The 21,833-nt window shown below is 41.4% G+C and overlaps 2 protein-coding genes across 10 annotated transcripts; both read left to right on the forward strand.

The window, feature by feature from the left end:
* The first annotated feature begins 383 nt into the window (after positions 1-383).
* On the forward strand, positions 384-15,114 carry LOC127662810 (schwannomin-interacting protein 1-like). 9 transcript variants are annotated; one of them, XM_052154233.1, is made up of 9 exons: positions 384-826; positions 1,324-1,513; positions 10,307-10,422; positions 10,508-10,595; positions 10,779-10,931; positions 12,003-12,120; positions 12,221-12,297; positions 13,891-13,991; positions 14,966-15,114. In XM_052154233.1, exons 2-8 carry the CDS (start codon positions 1,457-1,459, stop codon positions 13,969-13,971), a joined length of 690 nt encoding a protein of 229 aa, XP_052010193.1. In that variant the 5' UTR covers positions 384-826; positions 1,324-1,456; the 3' UTR covers positions 13,972-13,991; positions 14,966-15,114. The 9 variants fall into 9 exon arrangements, with proteins under 9 accessions (XP_052010193.1, XP_052010163.1, XP_052010172.1 ...); XM_052154203.1 differs by lacking the exon at positions 384-826 and adding an exon at positions 1,116-1,208; XM_052154212.1 differs by lacking the exon at positions 384-826 and adding an exon at positions 1,116-1,208 and having other exon boundaries at positions 10,553-10,595.
* A 3-nt stretch (positions 15,115-15,117) lies between these two features.
* LOC127662860 (P2Y purinoceptor 3-like) lies at positions 15,118-16,850 on the forward strand. Its single transcript, XM_052154246.1, has one exon. It carries the CDS (start codon positions 15,120-15,122, stop codon positions 16,395-16,397), a length of 1,278 nt encoding a protein of 425 aa, XP_052010206.1. The 5' UTR covers positions 15,118-15,119; the 3' UTR covers positions 16,398-16,850.
* Positions 16,851-21,833: the final 4,983 nt, after the last annotated feature.

Consider the following 21,833-nt stretch of genomic DNA (forward strand, 5'->3'; position numbering starts at 1 on the left):
AACATTATTGCCCAATGCTACACATACAAGGAATTAAACTTAAGTGACAGAAGCGTCCAGTGCACAAACAATAACAAGACATAAATAATATAAAATAAAGAATACAAATAAGTGAATAGAATATAAATGTATTTAAAACTACACAATAAGACACAAAAATATACGTATACAATACAATCTGTTATATACAGAGGGAATGTAATGAACCCTAGATTAAATTAGATTTTGCTGCCAGACTTTAACAAAATGTTAATTAAAACAATCCTAACATAGATTTTTATTTTAATTTTTAGCTTTCTCATAAGTTAAGCATACAGTTTTGGGTGCCAATTTTCATTGGAAGCCATACTGACGTCTGGTGGAAAATGGTAAAATTTGCATTTTATTTATTCATTTACATTCGCAATGATTACAAGTGACTGAAATTGGACACCTAAAGTGGTTACTTAGGCCTATGACTCCTTTTCTCCACCCTTCATGTTCTCGTCCCATAACAAAACGTCGCAAAATTCCATTAGTTTTTTTGCCGTCTGTATTGAGGAACTTTATGGGACAAAATGTTGGATCGTTAGAATCAGAGGAAAAACCGTCAGCTCTACATGATATAACTCTCTAAATAGCGTGTAGCAAAAGTCTGAGTGGGGAAAGGAGAAAGAAACTTCATCCCTTGTGATGAAAATGGTGAAAAGGAAAATATGGGGGAAGTCGCGTTAACGGGACACCACGGAAGGAAAGAAGTTTGAAACTCCAAGAAAACCATGATAACGTGTGATTTTGTACTTGGTTGACAGCTCAAGGACATAACTTACATCTTAAAAAGATACAGGTAACAATGAATCTAAGGAAATAAATTAAGCAATACAAAAGCTCTTAGAAGTATGTGTCAGTGTAATACGTGGCCAAACTTGCTAACTACAGGCTAAATTTACTAAAGATTTTTTTAAAATTGTATTATTATTGATTATTTGAGCCTAAATTCCTAGAGAATTTGCAAATTAACAAGTATTCTTCGGAGTTTATGTTGTGGGATTTTTTTGTTGTTGTTAGCCTACAGTTAGATTGCTCCATGGTGTTGTGAACTTTGTTACATTGTTATTACGTCACAAGGAGTCAATGTGTCGGATTAGTTTCTTCAAAATTATTCAGTTTTTCCTGCATATACTGTGTCTGGTAAATAATGTCCTGATGTTGAGGGAACAATCGTTTGGGTGAGCCCATCATGGCCTGATTATGCCAGTTACTCCTACAGTACATAAGATAGGATTCAGTGCCATCATGAACATGTGACGATATATAATAACATCAGAACTTCTTGATTCTCAGAGGCCTCGCTGGGCGCCTCTGGACGCGGGAGAGAGGAGATGAGAAAGAGAGTGATGACACCAAGGAGGATTCAGATGGGGCAGCCTTGAATTGGCATGAGGGATATCCTGAAGATGACTTGAGCTTACCAATCATGCACTGGGAGGATCTGAGCCTTCGTATTGAAGAGGAACGAAGACAGAGGGAGAAGGTCTGAATGAAAATAAAGATGGTCATATGCTTCAATTTGTGAATAATGATATATATATATATATATATATATATATATATATATATATATATATATATATATATATATATATATATATGTATATGTATATGTATATGTGTATATTTATATATGACATATACACATATACATATATATGGTTTTGGACTAGCCAGAACTTCAAGTAACTGGTTTGCTTTGAGAGAGTTGACAGGACATTTTCACTATGAATTGTTTCTCTAGGTGCATGCACATTAGCTCGACCTGCCTGAAAAATACTTTGTGTTTGTGTGTGATTTCAGCTAAAAAAGCTACATTTATGATACAATTGTTGTCAGATTATATTGCTGATTTGAAATTTATTATTTAAACATAATCTTGACAAGATTTGGAGATTTCAGTCTTTTCCCATTCAAGTAGACTTGGTTTTAAAGACCCCATGAAATCAAACTGAAAGTTTTGCTGGTTTTAATCCATATCTACCAGCTTTAAGGTCATCTTTATACTTTTATGTTGAAATTTCATTATCAGAAGATACAAGCATTTAAAATCTGCAGTCTCTCTCTTCTGGATAAATAGACCCAGGCAAAATCATGACGTTACATGGAGCCCAAGAAACTTTGTCCGATTAAGTACTTTCTAGAATGAAACTGCACCTTCTCCATCAGCGCACATGGCTGTGTACTCACCTGCACTGATGATGCAAGGCACTTTGAAGTGAGCACAATCCATAATATAGGGTCATTCCAAATATAATTTCCAATAAGAATCACTTAAAAAGACTGCATAATATGTGTATAGGGATTGGTGGTACTGGTGGAGGGTAATTGTCTTCGAATGGAACAGGGAATAGGGATGATCACTTCTGAATAGAACACGCAAACGCTGGATGCGAGGACATTGCGAGAAGTTTATTCATATGTTTAATGCAGTCGTTTCTTTCTGAGGTTTCCCTGGATGTACAGTAGGGATGTGCATGAACAGTCGAATACTCGAGTATTTGTTCTGCAATAGTTATTCTATTGTATATATAATATATTATTCTAAATACTATTTGAATTTCGCAAAGCTTTGCCGTCATAAATATACAGTGATATGCATGTTAAATTCTGAACACTAAAATTAAAACCCACAGTTATAACAGAATGCACTGGGTGGCGCTGTTGAGTGTGGACAGAAGTTGATCACATTTGATGAGCAAACCGTTCAGTCAGTACGTTTAGATGGACACCAAAAAGCGGATTATTGCGGTGAGGCTTACTGTGAGAAAGCTGGGTTCCTGTTTAAATGTACTGTATAAGCGGTGTACTCTTTACCCCCATAAATGTGCAGCTCGACAGAAATCAGCATCCCTGTGATGCTTCTGTAAACAATAAACATGGCGTACGAGAAAGACTATGCTAGCTGAGGTAAGGGACATTCCATCATTTAAACTGGTGTTTACAAATGAGTTTAGTTTTCTGAGCACGTGGATATGCTTGTTGGATATGCTCATGACATGAGATCAAATATAAACATAACTATTATTTGCCGAGTGTTTAAATTCGTCCTGTATGTTAATTGCGTCAGTCTACTTCCAATCCATGTGGCGGAGGACGAATCCCAGCTCCCTCCGCGTCTGAGACCGTCAACACACACATCTTATCACGTGGCTTGTTGAGAACGTTGCCACAGAGACATAGCACATGAGGAAGCTTCACGCCATCCACGCTCAACTCACCACGTGCCCTGCTGAGAACGAACCACGTTATAGTGACCACGAGTTGGTAACCCCATGTGACTCTACCCTCCCTAGCAACCGGGCCAACTAGGTTGCTTAGGAGACCTGGCTGGAGTCACTCAGCATGCCCTGGGATTTAGCAAACTCCAGGGGTGGTAGCCAGCGTCTTTACCACTGAGCTACCAGGTGTTCTGTATTCTTAATTTTCAAGTGTACTGTGATTCAAAACATTGATATATTGTGATCTTTTACTCGCTTGTTTCTCCTTCAATTGCAATGACTTGCACAATGGCTCCAGCCTTGTTGTAAGCAAAGACCGCGATGCGCTGTGTTTGTTTGTTGGCTGGTTATGTAGTAATACGGTCAGTTAATTCATCGTTTGGTTCTCAAGTCAGTGAAAAAGTGATTGGACTTGGTATTAAGATCACTTCTTAGTTTCCCCTTCTCTGGCATGAGAAGCAGCAAGGGTATGTGTGTGTGTGGCTTTGCCAGGGGTTGCGATGTAAACTAAAGCCTATTGGCTATTTTAAAAAAACATCTCCCGCCCCCAACTTCATGTTTCAGTTGGAAATACATCAACCAACGAAAACCACACTCATCACTTCACAGGGACATTAAAGGGACTTGGGGCACGTCACCGAACACACCCAAGCAACCACATAGCAGTGCCCTAGCAACTACTCATAGCACCCTCGAAACTGCATAGCAACACACTATAAGCCACTCAGAACACCTTACGCCCGTTTCACACATACTCCGTGTGCAGTGCGTATGCGGTGCTTATGCGGTGCGTATACGGTACAGGAGCAGCACGCGCTATAGTGCTTTCACATATGCTGCGTTTGCAGTGTGCTACTGATCCGCAGTTTCTGTGTGCCACAAAATCAAAAATGTGTAAGGAATTTTTATTTTAAACCCAAACGTTAACTTTGAGATTCACAGCAAAGAATGCAAAAGAAGTGCTGCACAGGGTGTAAAATCTCGGTGCTCTTTGGTTGCTTGGGATAATTAAGCTCAAAAACAAAAACAAAATATTCCAAGGCACTCGATTTGTGTAGAAAAAAGTTAAAAAGCCTTTATTAAATCATGGCTTTTATCAGTAAAATTGGTGACAGATACACCTACGCGTTGCGGCTAAAGCCTTCGTCATGAAGGCTTTAGCCGCAACGCATAGGTGTATTGTAACGAACCCCGCCCCTTCGGTTCGCCCCGATCCCACGAACGTGCACGCTCGTTCTGAGCCCGCGAGCTTTCACGCTCGTTTTGATTCCTCGAGCTCCCCTGCTCTCACGCAATCTCTCCCCTCAGGCTCACATGCCCGCTCCCAATCGCCAGAGTATTGATTACACCTGCACTCGTCCCAATCACCATATCATTGTTTACACCTGCACTCACCTCTTTAAATACCACAGCACATTCGTCTCACTCGGGTTGGTTATTGTTTAGTTACCCCTTCACTTTGCCAGCACTAGTGTTCCCCTAGCTCCCCCTGTTTATTCTACTTGTTAGATTGCTACGTTTATTCTGATTACCCCGGCTTTGACCCCTTGCTTTCCTTGACCACTCTATTGTAGATTTGCCCTTTTATAATATCCTGATTTCCCGGCTCTCGACCCTACGCTTACCTCGACCATTCTCCCCTCTGGATTTTCCCTACTGTACCTTCGCCTGTTCTTTATCTAATAAAGCAGTGTTGACTTGCATTGTGACTGTCTCGTCTTGTGTGTGTGTGTTCGGGTTACAGAATAACCAACCTCACCGCGGACAGTCACAATGGAACCCACCGAGGATTTCCGCAGCTCATTAGAGCGGATTTACACGGCACTTTCCACCCAGGGATCTACGGTCGGCCAACACGACCAAACACTCGCGGCTCAGGGACAGCAGATACGGGAGATCCTGCAGACGGTACGTGCGATTTCTGATCAATTTTTGCCTGTTCCGCCTGTACCTGTCCCTGTGTCCGTTGATGTTCCCACTGTATTTCCCAGCGCCGCGAGCTTTCAAACCCCTGAGCGGTTTGACGGTTCGTCGGATGCATGTCAGGGGTTTTTGATGCAATGCACTGTATACATGACGTATCACCCCTTTTGCAAACTGACTGCGAGAAAGTGCACTTTGTGATCTCCTTGCTCTCGGGCAAAGCACGGCAATGGGCTACCGCGTTGTGGGCCGTGGAGAGCCCTCTATTGTTATCATACAGCCAATTTTGTCACCAAATTGCCGTGGTCTTTGATCATCCGGCAGCTGGCCGAGATGTCGGCAGCCGCCTCATGTTTTTAAAGCAGGCGTCGCGCACAGCCGCCGCCTACGCACTTGATTTTTGCACCCTTGCCGCGGGTAGTGGGTGGAGCGACCCGGCTCTGTTGACTGTTTACCGCCTGGGGTTGAATGACCGGCTCCAGATGGAGTTAGATTCCTGCCAGCTCTGCCCTCGGCACACCCTCTCTAGAAGCCAGGTGAGAACGTCCGTTTTCCTCAACATTACCCAGAAGCAAGTCTGCCTTCCAGTAACGTTGACTTTTAATGATGTCTCTTTTTCTACTCCAGCCCTAGTTGATTCCGTGGCAGCGGGAAACTTTTTAGAAGGTGGCTTGGTCCAGGAGCTGTCCATCCCCCTCTGCCCGGTCGTGCCACCCCTCAGAGTCAACTCTCTGGATGGGGCACCCCTCGGATCGGGTCTCATCACCCTCCGGACCATGCCATTGTCCCTCCAAGTGGGCCTTTTCCACACGGAGGTAATCCAGTTTTTTATTATACACTCCCCTAGAGACCCAGTGGTTTTAGGCCATCCCTGGTTAGCGCTCCATGACCCCCACATTTCCTGGCGCACGGGGGAGCTGTTGCGCTGGACGGACCACTGCCTATCCCACTGTATTTCCCTTCCTGTGTCCTCCACCTCTGTAGAGAGCCCCGAAGTGGAATCCACGGTTACCATCCCGCCCGAGTACTCTGCGTTTGCTGACATGTTCACGAAGACCCAGGTTAGTCTTCCCCCCCACCGTAGTGTGGACTGCGCCATTGAGCTCCTTCCGGGGATCCCACTCCCCAAAAGCCGAGCCTACCCCCTAACATTACCAGAAACCAAGGCCATGGAGGATTATATCGACGAGGCGCTCAAGCTGGGCATCATCCGGCCGTCCACCTCCCCGGTGGCATCTGGTTTCTTCATCGTGGGCAAAAAGGATGGCGGACTTCACCCCTGCATTGACTACCGGGCCCTAAACAAGGCCACCCTGAAGTTCGCCTACCCCCTACCTCTCATCCAACCGTCCCTCGAGCAGGTCAGTAAGGCGAAGGTCTTCACGAAGCTTGACCTCAGGAGTGCATACAACCTCGTGCGCATCCGCAAGGGGGACGAGTGGAAGACGGCGTTCATCACCACTAGGGGGCACTATGAGTATTTGGTGATGCCGTATGGCCTCGCCAACGCCCCTTCCGTGTTCCAGTCGTTCATGAACGACGTCTTCCGAGACATGCTAGACCTCTTTCTCATCGTCTACATCGACAACCTGCTGATCTACTCCGCCACGCTCTCTGAGCACACCGTCCACGTCTCGAGGGTGCTGCAGAGACTACGTGAGCACGACCTGTTTGTCAAGGCCGAAAAGTGTGCCTTTCACCACCCCTCCGTCTCATTCTTGGGTTACCTCCTGTCAGCGGGAACCATGGAAATGGAGACCGACAAGGTGGCTGCGGTTCTGTCTTGGCCCGAACCGAGCACGCTCAAAGAACTCCAGCGGTTCTTGGGCTTCGCCAACTACTACCGGCGTTTTATTAGGGACTTCGGCAAAATCGCCGCACTCCTCACGTCCCTCACACGGGGCAACCCGAAGTTTCTCACCTGGGACGCACCTGCCCAGCAAGCCTTCCAGGCCCTTAAGGAGGCCTTCACGACCTCACCGGTCCTTCAGCAGCCCGACCCCACTCTCCCGTTCGTGGTGGAGGTAGATGCCTCTGAGGTAGGGGTGGGAGCTGTACTCTCCCAACCACACGGGACTCCTGCCAAGTTAAACCTGTGTGCGTTCTACTCCCACAAGCTGTCCCCCCCGAACAGAACTACGACGTCGGGAATAGAGAGCTGCTGGCCATCAAGCTGGCCCTTGAGGAGTGGCACCATTGGCTGGAGGGATCTAGGTTCCCCTTTGTCGTCTTCACCGATCACAAGAACCTCGAGTATCTCCATGCAGCCAAGAGGTTAAACCCTCGACAGGCCAGGTGAGCTATGTTCTTCACCCGGTTCAACTTTACCGTAACCTTTCGACCGGGCTCCCAGAACCTCAAGGCGGACGCCCTGTCTCGCCTGTTCGACCGGGGCTCCGAGACCCCCGAGTCAGAAACCATCCTCCCCACATCGTGTGTCGTAGCACCCGTTCAGTGGGAACTGACGGAGGCCATCCTACAGGCTCAAGATGAGGAGCCCGCGCCTCCTCAGACACCCCCCAACAGGGTATATGTCCCCACCGCTATTCGCCCCCAGCTCATGCAGTGGATACACACCTCACTTTGTTCTGGCCACCCGGGGATTACCCGATCCACCCAGCTGCTCGCTTGGAGATATTGGTGGCCCTCACTCAAGGATGACATTTCCGACTTTGTCCTCTCTTGTCCAGTTTGTGCCCAGTCCAAAATGCCCCGTCACCTTCCTGCAGGTCTCCTCCAGCCATTGCCAGTACCTGACCGTCCGTGGTCCCACATAGCCATGGACTTCATCACGGACTTGCCCCCCTCCGACGGCCGGACTGAGATCCTTGTAGTCATTGACCGTTTCTCCAAGATGTGCCACCTCATCCCTCTGCCCGGGTTGCCCAACACAACTCAGCTGGCCGACCTGGTGATCACCCACGTCTTCCGGAACTTCGGCATTCCCGAGGAGATCACCTCTGATCGGGGAACCCAGTTCACCTCTCGCTTCTGGCGAGCTTTCAGCGACCGGCTGGGTATCCAACTCAACTTCTCCTCGGGATACCACCAATGGCCAAACCGAGCGCCTCAACCAAGAGGTAGGCAGGTACCTGAGGGCCTACTGCACCCAAAGCCAAGGCAGCTGGCACACCTACCTCCCCTGGGCCGAGTACGCCCAGAACAGTCTGGTCAGCTCGTCCACACACCTCACCCCCTTCCAGTGCGTCCTGGGCTACCAGCCACCTCTATTCCCATGGGAGGCTAACCCCAGCGACGTTCCGGCAGTGGATGCCTGGGCCCAGAGAAGTGCCCAGGTCTGGAGAGCCACCCATGATCGGATACAACGCTCGGTCCAAACCCAGAAGGCTAAGGCAGACCGCCGACGCCGTCCTGCCCCCCTGTTCCATCCGGGCCAAAGGGTTTGGCTCTCCACCCGTGACATCCGCCTCCGGCTGCTGTCCAAGAAGTTAAGTCCCAAATACATCGGCCCCTTTAAAATATTGTCACGTATTAACCCTGTCACATACAAGTTACTTTTACCACCCCGCTACAGAATTTGTCCTGTGTTCCATGTGTCCCTTCTCAAACCAGTGCACTACAGCCCCATGTTCCCACCCACGGCAGCCCTGACACCCCATTCACCACTCGATGTCGGTGGTCAGCCCGCCTATACGGTCCGGGCTCTACTTGACTTCCGACGTCGGGGAGGCGAGCTGCAGTACCTGGTAAACTGGGAGGGCTACGGACCTGAGGAGCAGTCGTGGGTACGATCGAGAGATGTCTTGGATCCAGCTCTTAAACTGGACTACCACCGCCAGCATCCTGGTCGTCCCGCACCACTTCCCAGAGGTCGCACTCCTCGCAACCAAGCGCGGCCGTCAGGAGCCGTCCGTAGCAGAGGGGGGAGTACTGTAACGAACCCCGCCCCTTCAGTTCGCCCCGATCCCACGAACGTGCACGCTCGTTCTGAGCCCGTGAGCTTTCACGCTCGTTTTGATTCCTCGAGCTCTCCTGCTCGCACGCAATCTCTCCCCTCGGGCTCACATGCCCGCTCCCAATCGCCAGAGTATTGATTACACCTGCACTCGTCCCAATCACCATATCATTGTTTACACCTGCACTCACCTCTTTAAATACCACAGCACATTCGTCTCACTCGGGTTGGTTAGTGTTTAGTTACCCCTTCACTTTGCCAGCACTAGTGTTCCCCTAGCTCCCCCTGTTTATTCTACTTGTTAGATTGCTACGTTTATTCTGATTACCCCGGCTTTGACCCCTTGCTTTCCTTGACCACGCTATTGTAGATTTGCCCTTTTATAATATCCTGATTTCCCGGCTCTCGACCCTACGCTTACCTCGACCATTCTCCCCTCTGGATTTTCCCTACTGTACCTTCGCCTGTTCTTTATCTAATAAAGCAGTGTTGACTTGCATTGTGACTGTCTCGTCTTGTGTGTGTGTGTTTGGGTTACATGTATCTGTCTCCAATTTTACTGATAAAAGCCATGAGTTAACTTTGAGATTGTTTAAGGCATTGAAACAGTATGAAAATTCATTTTAATCATTGTGATTCTTTGTTTTACATGTAGTTTGAGTTGTTGACAGAAGAAAAGCTATCGCGCTATATCTGTTGCTAATAAGGAGAAGAATGAGACAGGTTCACTGTCTTTTTTTAGGGTAAAAAAATCATATATGATGGCATTTTGCAACTTTTGGGACTATAATCATACTTTTTTGTTTTTATTGACCCTGTAATTTAGTAACTGTAGAACACATTAACTGAAATTATGCATATATGATGAAATTATTACAGTTTCTTGACAATCTATGTCTATTTTAATGTGAACAATGCGCTGCCACTTTAATTCAGTGTGGTGCAGCACAGCAAAAGTAGACTCGGTCCGTAAACCATCGCTGCACTGCTGTATACGCACCGCAACTGGAACGGATCGACGGACTGCATCCGCGTGCAGTGTAAAAGCTCTAACCTGTTAACATGGGAACGGAAAACAATACGCAACGCATACGCACTGCAAACGGAGTATGTGTGAAACGGGCGTTAGCATTGTAGATGGTGAGCTTTTGCACACAAGCACATCACATTTTCTTTAGAAAATGGTAACAGTTTATACTAAAATGTGGTTTTGCAGGACTTGGACAGGCTGACGGTAGAATGGCCAGAAATCAGAGGGCTGAGGAGTCACAGGGAAACGTATGAAGACACAGAGGATGATTGCAACAGTCATCTGACTGCTTTAACATCAAGGTGATTCAGATTTAAATATATTATTTTCTGTGCACCTGTTTATAATGTGAATAATAGCTATAGCCAGTATGATTTTTTATTGTAGGCTCCAGAGCCAAATTAATCTACAGCTCTGTTTCATCAATAACAGTGAAAGTGAGGAGGAAGAGGAGGAAATGGAGGCAAAGAAAGAGGTTTAATACTCTGTCATATTGCAATTTCTTTTCACTGTTAGTGGGGGTGGGAGGCAACATACAACTGCAGTTTTGTTTATGCCCGTGTAATGACAGTGAAATGTACTCTGCCAGATTATATATTTTTTTTATGTGTTTTTTTGTGCAACTATATGTTCTTCACAACCTTTTCTGGTGGCAAAGCAGTCCAGTAAGAATGGTAGCAGGCAGAGGACAGAGAAGCAGCAAGGTTCAAGCTGTTCATCAACTAAGAAAGACAAATCAGGAGGGTTCAAGAATGACGTCAGAGCTGCACTGAGTGTACTCAGACACAAGTTGAGACTTGAGCAAAAACAGGTTAGAGCCAAACACATACACACACCAGCTTGTAGCACCTTTGTTTAACCCTTATGTTGTGTTCCAGTCAAAACTGGCTGATTAACATTTTTTTTTTAAACTGTAGTTTATTTCATCTAGATGGAATAAAAGTCCATGACTTTGTTAACACAGGGCATCTGAACACACACACATTTTTTATAAGATAATTTACATAAAATCGTATTGTTTTTATTTCTCTTTTTTACACCTGTGGTCTTTCCAGTATAAAGTGAACGGACATTAGAAATGAATTGATTAGACTACGAAATACAGAAGTATTAAGTGTTCAGGAGTATCCCAATTCTTTATATGAGCACAAATTTGGATGTCTATTTGCACACACAAAGTCCTCGGACATGTGTGCTCATTGCATTTTACTAATTGCGACCTTTCCAATGACACATAACACATGGCTATCTCATTTTATGTTTTTACCAGCTCTGAATATAATTATTGTGATACACATTTGCAAATTATAAGAACAAAAGAGTTCTAATTTGTCAGTGAATTAAAAAGCATTATTTAAGAAATGGTAGGATAGACATTGTAAAGTCCAGATTCTAAGATTTAAAATGACACCGATTTTGTTTAGATCAAGCAAGTGGTTATGAATTTATTACATAAAGAATTCTGGAGAGAGTGCCCCCCACTAGACTGGTGTAAGCTCAGTTCAATGAATATATATATATATATATATATATATATATATATATATATATATATATATATATATATATAAAAATATGTTTAAAGTAGAAAGAAGTACAAAATAATGACTAAAAAAGAAGTTGACAATAAGATCTAATGCAGTATCTTGGGATAATACATACATGCATTATGAGAGATTTCTGAACAAACTTAGTGGGCCCGTCATTTTTGAATGGGAAGACAAAGGTGTTAGCATAAATGAACACAACTCAAGGGTTGAGGGTGTGTAGCCTTAAGTAGTAATGTATTATTTTGTAATTGTATTCTGCATTAGTTATGTATATATCATGCTCCGTGTATACGCAAAAGACATAATTGCATACCACTGAACTCTTATCGCAGACTGTACCTCCCAGTGAGGCTGTCAGAGAAAGGAAGCACTTCAAGCAAAGTGACTTGAAGAATTTGAGCTTGAAGGAGTTGAAAGCATTGAGGTCCTCACTAAGCAAAGACATTCATGGTAAGAACACAGCCAGAACATCAACTTTAATGTTGCAGTCGAGAAAGAAACATCAGTTGTAAATAAATAAATGTGTGTTTATATTTGTGCGCACGTGCAGACCTCAGTTCAGAGCTGGTGGGTCGACTTCTCACAAGGGACCAGTTGAGGACAGAGCAGGATGCGCTGCTACTGGAGGTACAAGATATGACATAATTTTGATGTACGGTCAAAATATTTCTTCTAATGAACAAAAATGTCAGGACATTTGTTTACAAGACCTGCAGACTGTGAAAAGCACTCCGTTGCCACTTCAAATGATCTTGTTAATATTTGCCAATTTGTATTAAGGTTTTTATATATATATATAGATAGATAGATACAGGTGCATCTCAAAAAATGTGAATAACGTGGAAAGGTTTTTTCTGTAATTTAATTCAAAAAGTGGAACTTTCATATATTCTAGATTCATTACACATAAAGTGAAATATTTCATTGAAATTAAGGCTTACAGCCAAGTCGCTTGAAGTCCAGTGTGAAGTTTCCACAGTCAGTGATGATTTGGGGTGCCATGTCATCTGCTGGTTTTGGTCAACTGTGTTCTCTCAAGTCAAGAGTCAATGCAGCCATCTACCAGGAGATTTTAGAGCACTTCATGCTTACATCTGCTGACAAGTTTTATGGAGATGCTGATTTCCTTTTCCAGTTGATTTCAGGCTGATTGCCTCCATGCCACGCCGCATTGATGCAGTGATTTGTGCAAATGTAGCCCCGACCAAGTATTTAGTGCATAAACTAACATCATTTTCAGAAGGATGACATTTCTGTATTATAAATTTTTATCCTAATATTTTGAGATACTGGATTTTTGATTTCCATGATCTGTAAGTCGTAATCATCAAGATTACAACAAAAAAGGCTTGAAATATTTCACTTTATGTGTATTAAATCTAGAATAAATGTAAGTTCCACTTTTTGAATTAAATTACGGAAAAAACATTTCCACGATATTCAATTTTTTTGAGATGCACCTGTATTTATAAAACATTTTAAGATGCTGATGAGGTGCTGTTTCTAGCTGAAGAGGAACCTCATCCCAAAATCAAGTTGATTATGCAAATCAGTTAACCTTCTTACAAACTCAGACACTTCATAATCACATTATAATCGGTCATCTCGCGGCTGTGATTAAATGAAAAGCAGTTGTACACGTGTACTGCTTAAACTGCATGCCAGATAAAGCAATATGTGTAACAATGGACAATTTATGGTATGCTGTGCTGCTTTGCTCAATATTACTCTAATTATTTTAAGTCATGTATGAAAAGCATTACATGTTTCATTAATCGTTAAATATTATTTGGACAAATACAAAGTATGTGACTGTAGATGCATAGCCAAGCAACTCATGACTTTATTGTTTCAAATTTTATTTTGTGGAATAAAATGGATTTCAATGTGTGCATTATTTTGTTGTGGTGAATTTGCTCAGTTGTGTGTGTCTGTGTATGTGTGTTGTGTGTAGCAAGAGATTGTTTTGTCAAAAGGCCAGCTCAGCACTAACATAGGAAAAAAGAAGAAGGGAGGGACAGATCATGGAGCAAAAGATGACCAAGGAGGGTTGGATTGAGTGAATGGTCAAAATAGTTATGAGAAACAGCTGTAGTAAAGGGAATGACTTGATACAGGGGTAAATGACTGAATGGAGCTAACAATGCATCTAAATGTGCTATTCTGAACTGCTCATCTGTATTTACATTGATTGTCAAATTGTTTGATATTTTTGTCCAGTGTTGGAACAGAGGTGTTTCTCAGGTGTCAGGTTTTATTCATACTGAGACTTTGTCTAAAAAAGGACTTTGTCTCTCATAATTCAGCCATCTATTAAACAGGTAAGTTTACTGATTCCTTTTTCAGCAGCTTATAAACAGATGCCACAGATGTGTTTAGCTGTTTTTACATGTCAATGTTTTTTTTGTAGATACACCATTAGATTTTAAGTAAAGTTACTATATATTTATATGTTTATACAGCACAAACTGGTCTTGTCTCTTTACTTAATTAACCTCCATTAAACAAACCTTTTTGGTTATACTGGGCAGAGGCAATATGTTTGTAATGTGACTTTTAACAAGGGTTATTTTTATGCTGTTGTCTTATTCCCCAAACCAGGACCATTTGATTTATGAATTCAAGCCATACTATTTTAATGTCATTTATTGACCTTCAGGTACTTACTGATTTATTGACATAGTGTCTTATATATCTCACAAGTGGTGAGCAATAAGCCATTCACCATGCACTCGGTCAACTGTGTGCTAAGTTTACTAGGAGGTAGAGATAGCCATAATATAGCTTGTGAACAAGTTCTCAAAGGATGTTTAATTTTTTAAATGGAACTAGAAGGAGCCTAGGCGTAGTTTGACAAAGGCTGAAAGTCTCAAAAGACTGTAAGCTGGCAATTGACACTCTTATCAGTTTATATTTGTTTGGAGACAGCGGAAGAAAAGAATGGGGTATAGAGTCATGATGAGAGGGACAGGTTGGGTGTGGGGCAGATAGAAGATAGGACATGTGTGGTTACTGTTTGATGGGTTAATGAAGTGAAAAAGATCTGAATCAGCAGCATATATACCTATGCACAAATAGTACCAAGGGTTGTGAAAGAGAAAGGGGGAGTAGGGGAGGGGTAGAAAGAGAGTAAGTGAGAGGCTCCTGTTGGAAAAAGCTAGAAAGGTCGAGAACCAGCATATGTAAGAAATGACATGAAGACTAGATTGAAAACTACAAAAGTTTTTAATAATTTGTTATGTTTTGCATATCCTGACATGTTCTTAACAACATTACATACTTGTATCTCTCACAGGTGCTAAACCAGACAAAGAGGAGGAGAATAAGGGAAAATCGAGCAAATTCTGAATTTGTTCACCGGAGTTTAGAGAAGAGGTGGTTTCAGAAGCAAAGAATGGGAGGATGAAACCGGGATGCTCCCTAAACATCCGATTAAAAACTAGCCAACAATGACGACAAGTGTACCAACTGTTTTGTTTGAAAGTGGAGATGGGGCAGACACCCAGCATTCTTCCTCACAAAATTCTTCTATCACTGGCACCTGCAATATTGATGAATCCTACAAGTATATCTTCCTCCCCATTTGCTACTCCTTTACCTTTGTCTTCAGCATCAGCCTTAATTCTGTGGTTCTATACCGTTCCTTTCGAGACACAAGACGTTGGAATGCGTCCCTGATCTACATGGTGAACTTGGCCACAACAGACTTCATGTATGGTTTATCCCTGCCCTTCCTGGTGGCCAGTTATGTCATGCATGATGATTGGATGTTTGGAGACTTCATGTGCCGCCTGGTGCGCTTCTTATTCTACTTCAACCTCTACTGCAGCATCTTCTTCCTCACTTGTATCTCAGTGCATCGCTACTTGGGCATCTGTCATCCAATGAAGACCATTACCTTGAAGACAAAACGAGCAGTGAAGGGGACTTGTGTTTTGGTATGGATTGCTGTTTTTGCACTAACATGTCCAATTTTCCGTTTTGCACAGACACAGTATCTTCCACGTGGAGGGCATCAAGGGATTTTGGGGGAAGTTGTGAATGCTAAAGGCACAAATCCAAGGGAGGAGGTGTTCAATAATTGCTGGGACGATGCAATTGATAGGGAGTTCCATGATTACATTCCTTATGGGATCACACTTCATTTCTTGGGATTTTTTGTGCCATTTAGCATCATTGCCTGGTGCTACTCACGTGTAGTGTTAACAATATTTCGTACACTGAACTCTCAACCCCATCCTCAAGGAGTCAGAAGTAGGACAGGCCGTGAAAGTGTAGGAGGTATAGCAGGAGAGGGCATGTCTATCATCTTGGGGGCACATTCACCTTACGTGAACAGGCGTCGCAAGTCCATCAAAACCATAATCACCATCACGCTGCTCTTTGCCCTTTGCTTCTTCCCCTTCCATGTCACTCGCACCATTTTCCTGTTGCTGAAAGTGACAAGTGAGGTGCAATGCCATACAATGCGCATGGTCTCCATTTGTTATAAAATTACTCGGCCTCTGGCCTCCTTCAATGCCTGGCTAAATGCGCTGCTGTATTTCCTTACGAAAGAGAAAAATGGGCCCTGCTGTCAAAAACCTGAGCATGCCCAGCCTGGCCTCCTATGGCCACTTAGAATGCTGGGAAAAGGAGAGGAAGAGGAAAATGAAGCTGAGGATGCAGGGAACCACAAGGCCAATGGGCCAAAGGTTGAAAACAATACATACAGAGGTCTACCTTAATGAATGACCATGTAAGGATGAAAAATATCTTGAGAGATCATACAGAACATGAAAGAGTGAGCCTGATTGAACTGCCTTTAGTGTGTTATTTACTTGAAATGAATGCCACATTTTGTTATATCCAATATATTTGTATAATTCTGTGTTTTAACATACAAGTAGGATCATCTTTTAGTTGTTTTGTCTTTTCAATACCCCCTACAGATATTGAATGTTTTATAATTACTCAGGGTAATTGCTTAGAGGGTTGAAAATGACTGATTAGCTTATTTTAGTGCATATTAATAGCACAATTACACATACTGTAGAATATCAAACCTATGTGTTTCATTTTTGCAGTTGTTGACATACATTAGAGAGGACACATTTTATGCAGGAATTACATTCAGCACCGTCATGAGTTAATATATCTAAGCTGTGAATTATTAAACTGTTCTAATAAACATTTTCTGAACATGCTTAAATGAAAATCAAATGACCCAATAATGACTGATCTTTTTATGCTGCTACATCATAAGCTCTATTCAAGGATTTGTACGTCCTTTTGTGAGTATAGAATCTATATTTGTTATGGATTAATCATCATAGAGGTCAAGGTGACGGTTTAGGTGACGTCCCAAGGGAGAATTCTCACAAGTCATATTCCTCTATGAATATGAGGGAAAATTAAACAAACATATTATATTATGTTGATTATTCCTATATTCTATATTTAAGAAACTCTAAAGGTTTAGCTGACTTTTATTCCAGGGAATAAAATACAGGGCTCTTTTTTTCAGAATTTTCCCTTATATTAGCCCATTTACAAGTTAATCGATTCTCCCCTCAGTTTTCAAAAAGCATCATTCTAGCTTATATTATTTATATTTTTTAATACCCTTTTTTCTGAAATTGAATCTGAATTTGTATTATGTTACGGGGGTGTCATTTTCTGTACTTTGTTAACATGAGTACACCAAAGAATGAGCACCCTATGTCCTTCTGTTTTACATAATATATGTGAGAAGCAGATGACCCACGAAAGACCTCAGCCTCATAGACTGTTATTACCACTTGGTATTACTTTGGTTAATGATCACGGTCATGTTGCAAAACTCTGCCAAATGTAAACATGTATTTATGGCAGTAGTGGACGAATGCATTGTTACATACGTGGTCAGCATTGCATCTAAAAATTTCGAAACTCAACTGTTCTTCTGACAATTACACTTTGCTTTTACAGTAAAGCTGTTTTCTAAACCCTTTGACAATTCACTTTTGATGATTGTTCAAACTAGGTATGACTCACCCCTACAGGTTATCTGCGGAGTAAAAGAGTTATTTTTTATATTTTATATTTATATTTTAATATAGAAAAGAGTGGCTAGGATGCAATAATATCTGCAGAAAGGAGGCTCACTCTCGAATTATATTATAGTACATCAGCATCCGTATACATTTTCCGTGAGTATTTAGCTAATAAAAAATAGTTAACCTCACCAGTTAACTCTTGAAATTTGTGTTCGACTCAAGGCAACAATGTGCAAGCTCGGCAAATACACATATGATACGACAGGTGGCGCTATATTTACAATTTAGGATTTTTAGTTTGGAAATTTAAAACTAAACGAGCATTGGCAATTCCCGACCTGCACCGCGGCGCAGGAACGATCTGACGGTTATTCAAAATTATCAGAAAATAAATATAAATTGATGAAACAATCAAGTGAAGTAGTAATAACTCGAATAGATAATGCTAACCAAAACGTAATGAATCCATTTGTGCAAAAAAAAAATATCTTTGAGGAAAATTTATATTTATTTTTTTTATCTGCCCCGTGTCATCACAGTGGTAGAATCTACTGCAGTGGAACATTGGCGCCATTTTCAAACTTCAGAGCCTTAGTGACTGGAACTCTTCTAAGAGCAACATTATTCATCATTATGCTTTTTTCAAAATTCTTACATCGGGACTCTTTATTATTTTAACTATCATTTGACTAATACTGGCAATTGGGGAGTATTTTCACAAAAGGTAAGTAATTTAGTATTCTCCCTTTGTTTGCATAAGTTTGATAACTCCTTTTGTAAACGAGACATTTAGCAAACTTTGCCATTTTTCCCCATCATATTTAAACATCTTTATCTACTACGAGTTTTCTTATTTTTTTGTTACCAATCTCAGGAAAAAAAAACGCTAGCAAGTAGCTAACCGCAAATAAAAAGTAGCCTAATTATACTTTACTATATTATTATACTTTACTATATATAAATGTATGTGTATACATACACATACATGCTTTTAAGAAGTGTGAGACATTATTGTAGTTATATTTGTTGGTTAGCTGAGCTGTTTGGCGACGTCTCGAAAAGCACTTCCCACCCTTTTTATTGTGAATAAAAACGAACAAACAAATCAAACATTCTTCTTTGGTACAGACTAATTGCAAAATCTGTTTAAAAATATAGCGGGATACCGTCCACTCAATTTATTACAGCTTAAAAACGATGCGTTGCCTATTGACAGTATAATATAAAGGAAACCGAATAAAGTACTCTTCAACTCTTTGTCATATGTTAGCTTTTATAGACAATGATTTCTCGGTGCAGCTAATGTTCTGAACCACTCCCCTCAGTTGCTGTCCTTTCACCCAAACCTAATTCACCACATTTCCCTCCTTGTAGCTTTTCATTTACTCCATCTAACATAGAATTTAGTCTTTTATATGTTAACAGCTATTTCGTTTTCTGCATTTTTTTTTAGACTGAAATAAAAATGCATGATTTAACTTAAAACTGACGGTTCAATGTAAATTTTTACGTCGTTCGATCTATGACGTCTAGAAATCAGAATGTTGTTTTGTCAAAATGACATATTAAGAATGTTACATTGTGATAACGAAGTGAAAGTTCGAAGTAATGTCAACAGCGAATGTTCATACTGCGCCTCATTGCAACTTTTTAGCAGGAAATATAACAACTTATCTCGATTCTACTTTAAAATTGCGTTTTCATTTGGTATAGCCTATTAAAAGCTGTGAGAGAATTATGTGGCGATGAATCAAAGGAAGAAAAAAAAAAGCTTCCCGGTTTTTTTTCTGGAATAATGCATTACTTTCCCCACAATGTGAATTTTAAGTATGAGTTATCCTTCGAAAAGGTTCCATAACTAATTAGCCGTTTTCAAACATGCATCCATCTTTTCTCTTTCCAGTTGACAAATTGTTGTTTTGTTGGTAAATGCACTATTCATTTACGTGATGTCTTATTTGTTTGCGTCTATGGATTGGTTTTGTGTTGGAAAAAGTTCAGTTTCAGTCCAGTCCATCTACAAATACATTTCCAAATATAAGAACAGTATCAGTGGAACAGTGTGTTTGAGTCTAGTGAGGTTTTGCTGTTTTATAAATTTATTTAGAGTCTGATGTTACCATTATTGTCTATAGTAATATTAATGGTCTTTCCAGTAACCTTTTGATACAAGTTTACTATGGTTTTTCCTCTGTCTTGGCATGACTCTGGATTTATAATTTATGTATTAGGCCAATGCTTGTGGTTCCCTTGTCTTTTCATAAGTCAATCTTTTTGTTCATGAAGTTTTCTTCAAGAATACTTTGGTCATTTGAAATGTAGTAGTAAAAGACCATTGATTCTTGTAAAAAAGACTCATTTTTGAAAGTAGTGTGCACCTGTTCCTAGATGACATATTTTACAAAATTCCATCCTTTGCAGCACATCTTCTGAAACTGATCTCATAAGACACCACCTAGACATGGAGTGAATTTGGGAGTTGGTAGAAATATATATATTATAAAAAAAAATACAAACCCTACTGGCAACCCAACTGCCCCCCTTTTTTTGTCTTCTTTTTTTTTTTTGTAAACCAGTCATAGCTCATTAACCTCATATTAGTTTTCAGTCTGTAGTAGTTAATCTTAATGTTATAGTTGTGGATTGCAAAGATTTTTGGTCTCATTGTTTAATTTAAGTAGGCTTAGTCTCTTTACCATTTAGTTGGGGGTATTTTTAGTCTTCCTGTTTTTGTGTTTCCTGAAGTTTTTTGAAGTGCTTTTGTTTTGGGTTGTATGAGATGCGACTGGTAAGAATAAAAGGCAAAAGACAAGGGAGGGACGCTGCTGGTACAAAAAGTACCTTCACATGAGGGCAGATTTGTTGTTTCTGTCTCTTTGATGATTTTTTTAATGACAATGATTTTTTTTAAACATTGTTCTTTGACTGGTATTATTAGCTTATTATTAAGGTAATGTATTTTTTTCAACCTGGTAAACAACCTTGTGAAATGTGAGGTCAGAATTTTAATCTTAACTTTCCCTAACAATGTATTAATCTGAAAATGTTTTAATGACATTGGACTCTCTTTAATTCTTCTTTTTGACTAAAATGTTCACATAGGCCTTTGTCTTGTCTGACTCTCTCTATATAAGTGTGTGTGTGTGGTTTGGGTGTACTGTTGGACCACGGTTGTCTTACTCAGTAAAACTATCTGTAGAACCAGATCAACATATTCTCCACTCTTTGTACCAAGACTCGTAGTACACAGAAAACCCACAGAGACCCTGCATTAAATCCTTGTGCTTTTGAGAGTATGAAAAGTATCAAAGTATGAAACTTTGCTTTGTTTTTTATCTTATTTTGTCCATTCCAAACTCTGACATCTTATTTTTGCTTTGTTGTTTCTTTTTTGTTTCTCTAATGGATAACGAACTAACATCATGTATATAAAATCATGTTTGTTCTTTTGTTTTTAACAATGATTGAACTTGAAATACGTATGTGTGGTCACTGGATTTTTGAGTTTGGGAAGAAATCTTGGCTGCTGTCTATCGCATGAAACGCCACAAACACATAACGGTTTTCCTAGTTTCATATCCTCCTTTCTGTACATCTTTGCAGGCAAGCCTTCTCCCTTTTTTGCCCCCCCCCCCTCCGTTGGCTGTGTGAATGCTTTGGCAAAGCTACAAGAAATCAAGCAAGCGAGAGCTGCTAGCACTGGCGCGCCCCAGACACTAAGCCCTACAAATTAATTTTTTCCTCTGAAACTGTACCACCAATGGTCCTCAATCTTTATATTCTTCGAAGGGGACCTTAGAGCAATGCCCCGATTTTTTTGGGGATTTTTCCTGTCTCACTAAAATGTTCATTTTAATTGTAGAAACTGATGCCCCGGGAAAAAGGCTACAACCCCTGCTTTTTATGCCTACCAAGTTCCTCAGGCAGCCTCACTAGCTACAGCTAAGCAGAGGCTGCACACTGCACTGGACTGCTGGTCTGGAGATGAATAGGGAGAGAAAGGGGTTTAAGGGCTGAAAATAGGTTCTGTTGGACAAAAGATTTAGGCACTTATTTGACTCTTGGAACCCCACCCCCCCAATCTGGAATGGGAGCCCCAAGCTCAGACGAATGGGTGTATTTTTGACCTGAAATTAATACTTGGGA

The sequence above is a fragment of the Xyrauchen texanus genome, chromosome 2, assembly GCF_025860055.1.
Source record: "Xyrauchen texanus isolate HMW12.3.18 chromosome 2, RBS_HiC_50CHRs, whole genome shotgun sequence".
NCBI classification, from domain to species: Eukaryota; Metazoa; Chordata; class Actinopteri; order Cypriniformes; family Catostomidae; genus Xyrauchen; species Xyrauchen texanus.

Coding starts and splice junctions, on each gene's coding strand:
- LOC127662810 (XM_052154171.1), top strand. CDS start 5,291: ATGTCAGGGGTTTTTGATGCAATGCACTGTATACATGACGTATCACCC. Junction 10,423..10,507: donor CTGACTGCTTTAACATCAAG/GTGATTCAGATT, acceptor TTTTTATTGTAG/GCTCCAGAGCCAAATTAATC. Junction 12,121..12,220: donor ACTAAGCAAAGACATTCATG/GTAAGAACACAG, acceptor GCGCACGTGCAG/ACCTCAGTTCAGAGCTGGTG.
- LOC127662860 (XM_052154246.1), top strand. CDS start 15,120: ATGACGACAAGTGTACCAACTGTTTTGTTTGAAAGTGGAGATGGGGCA.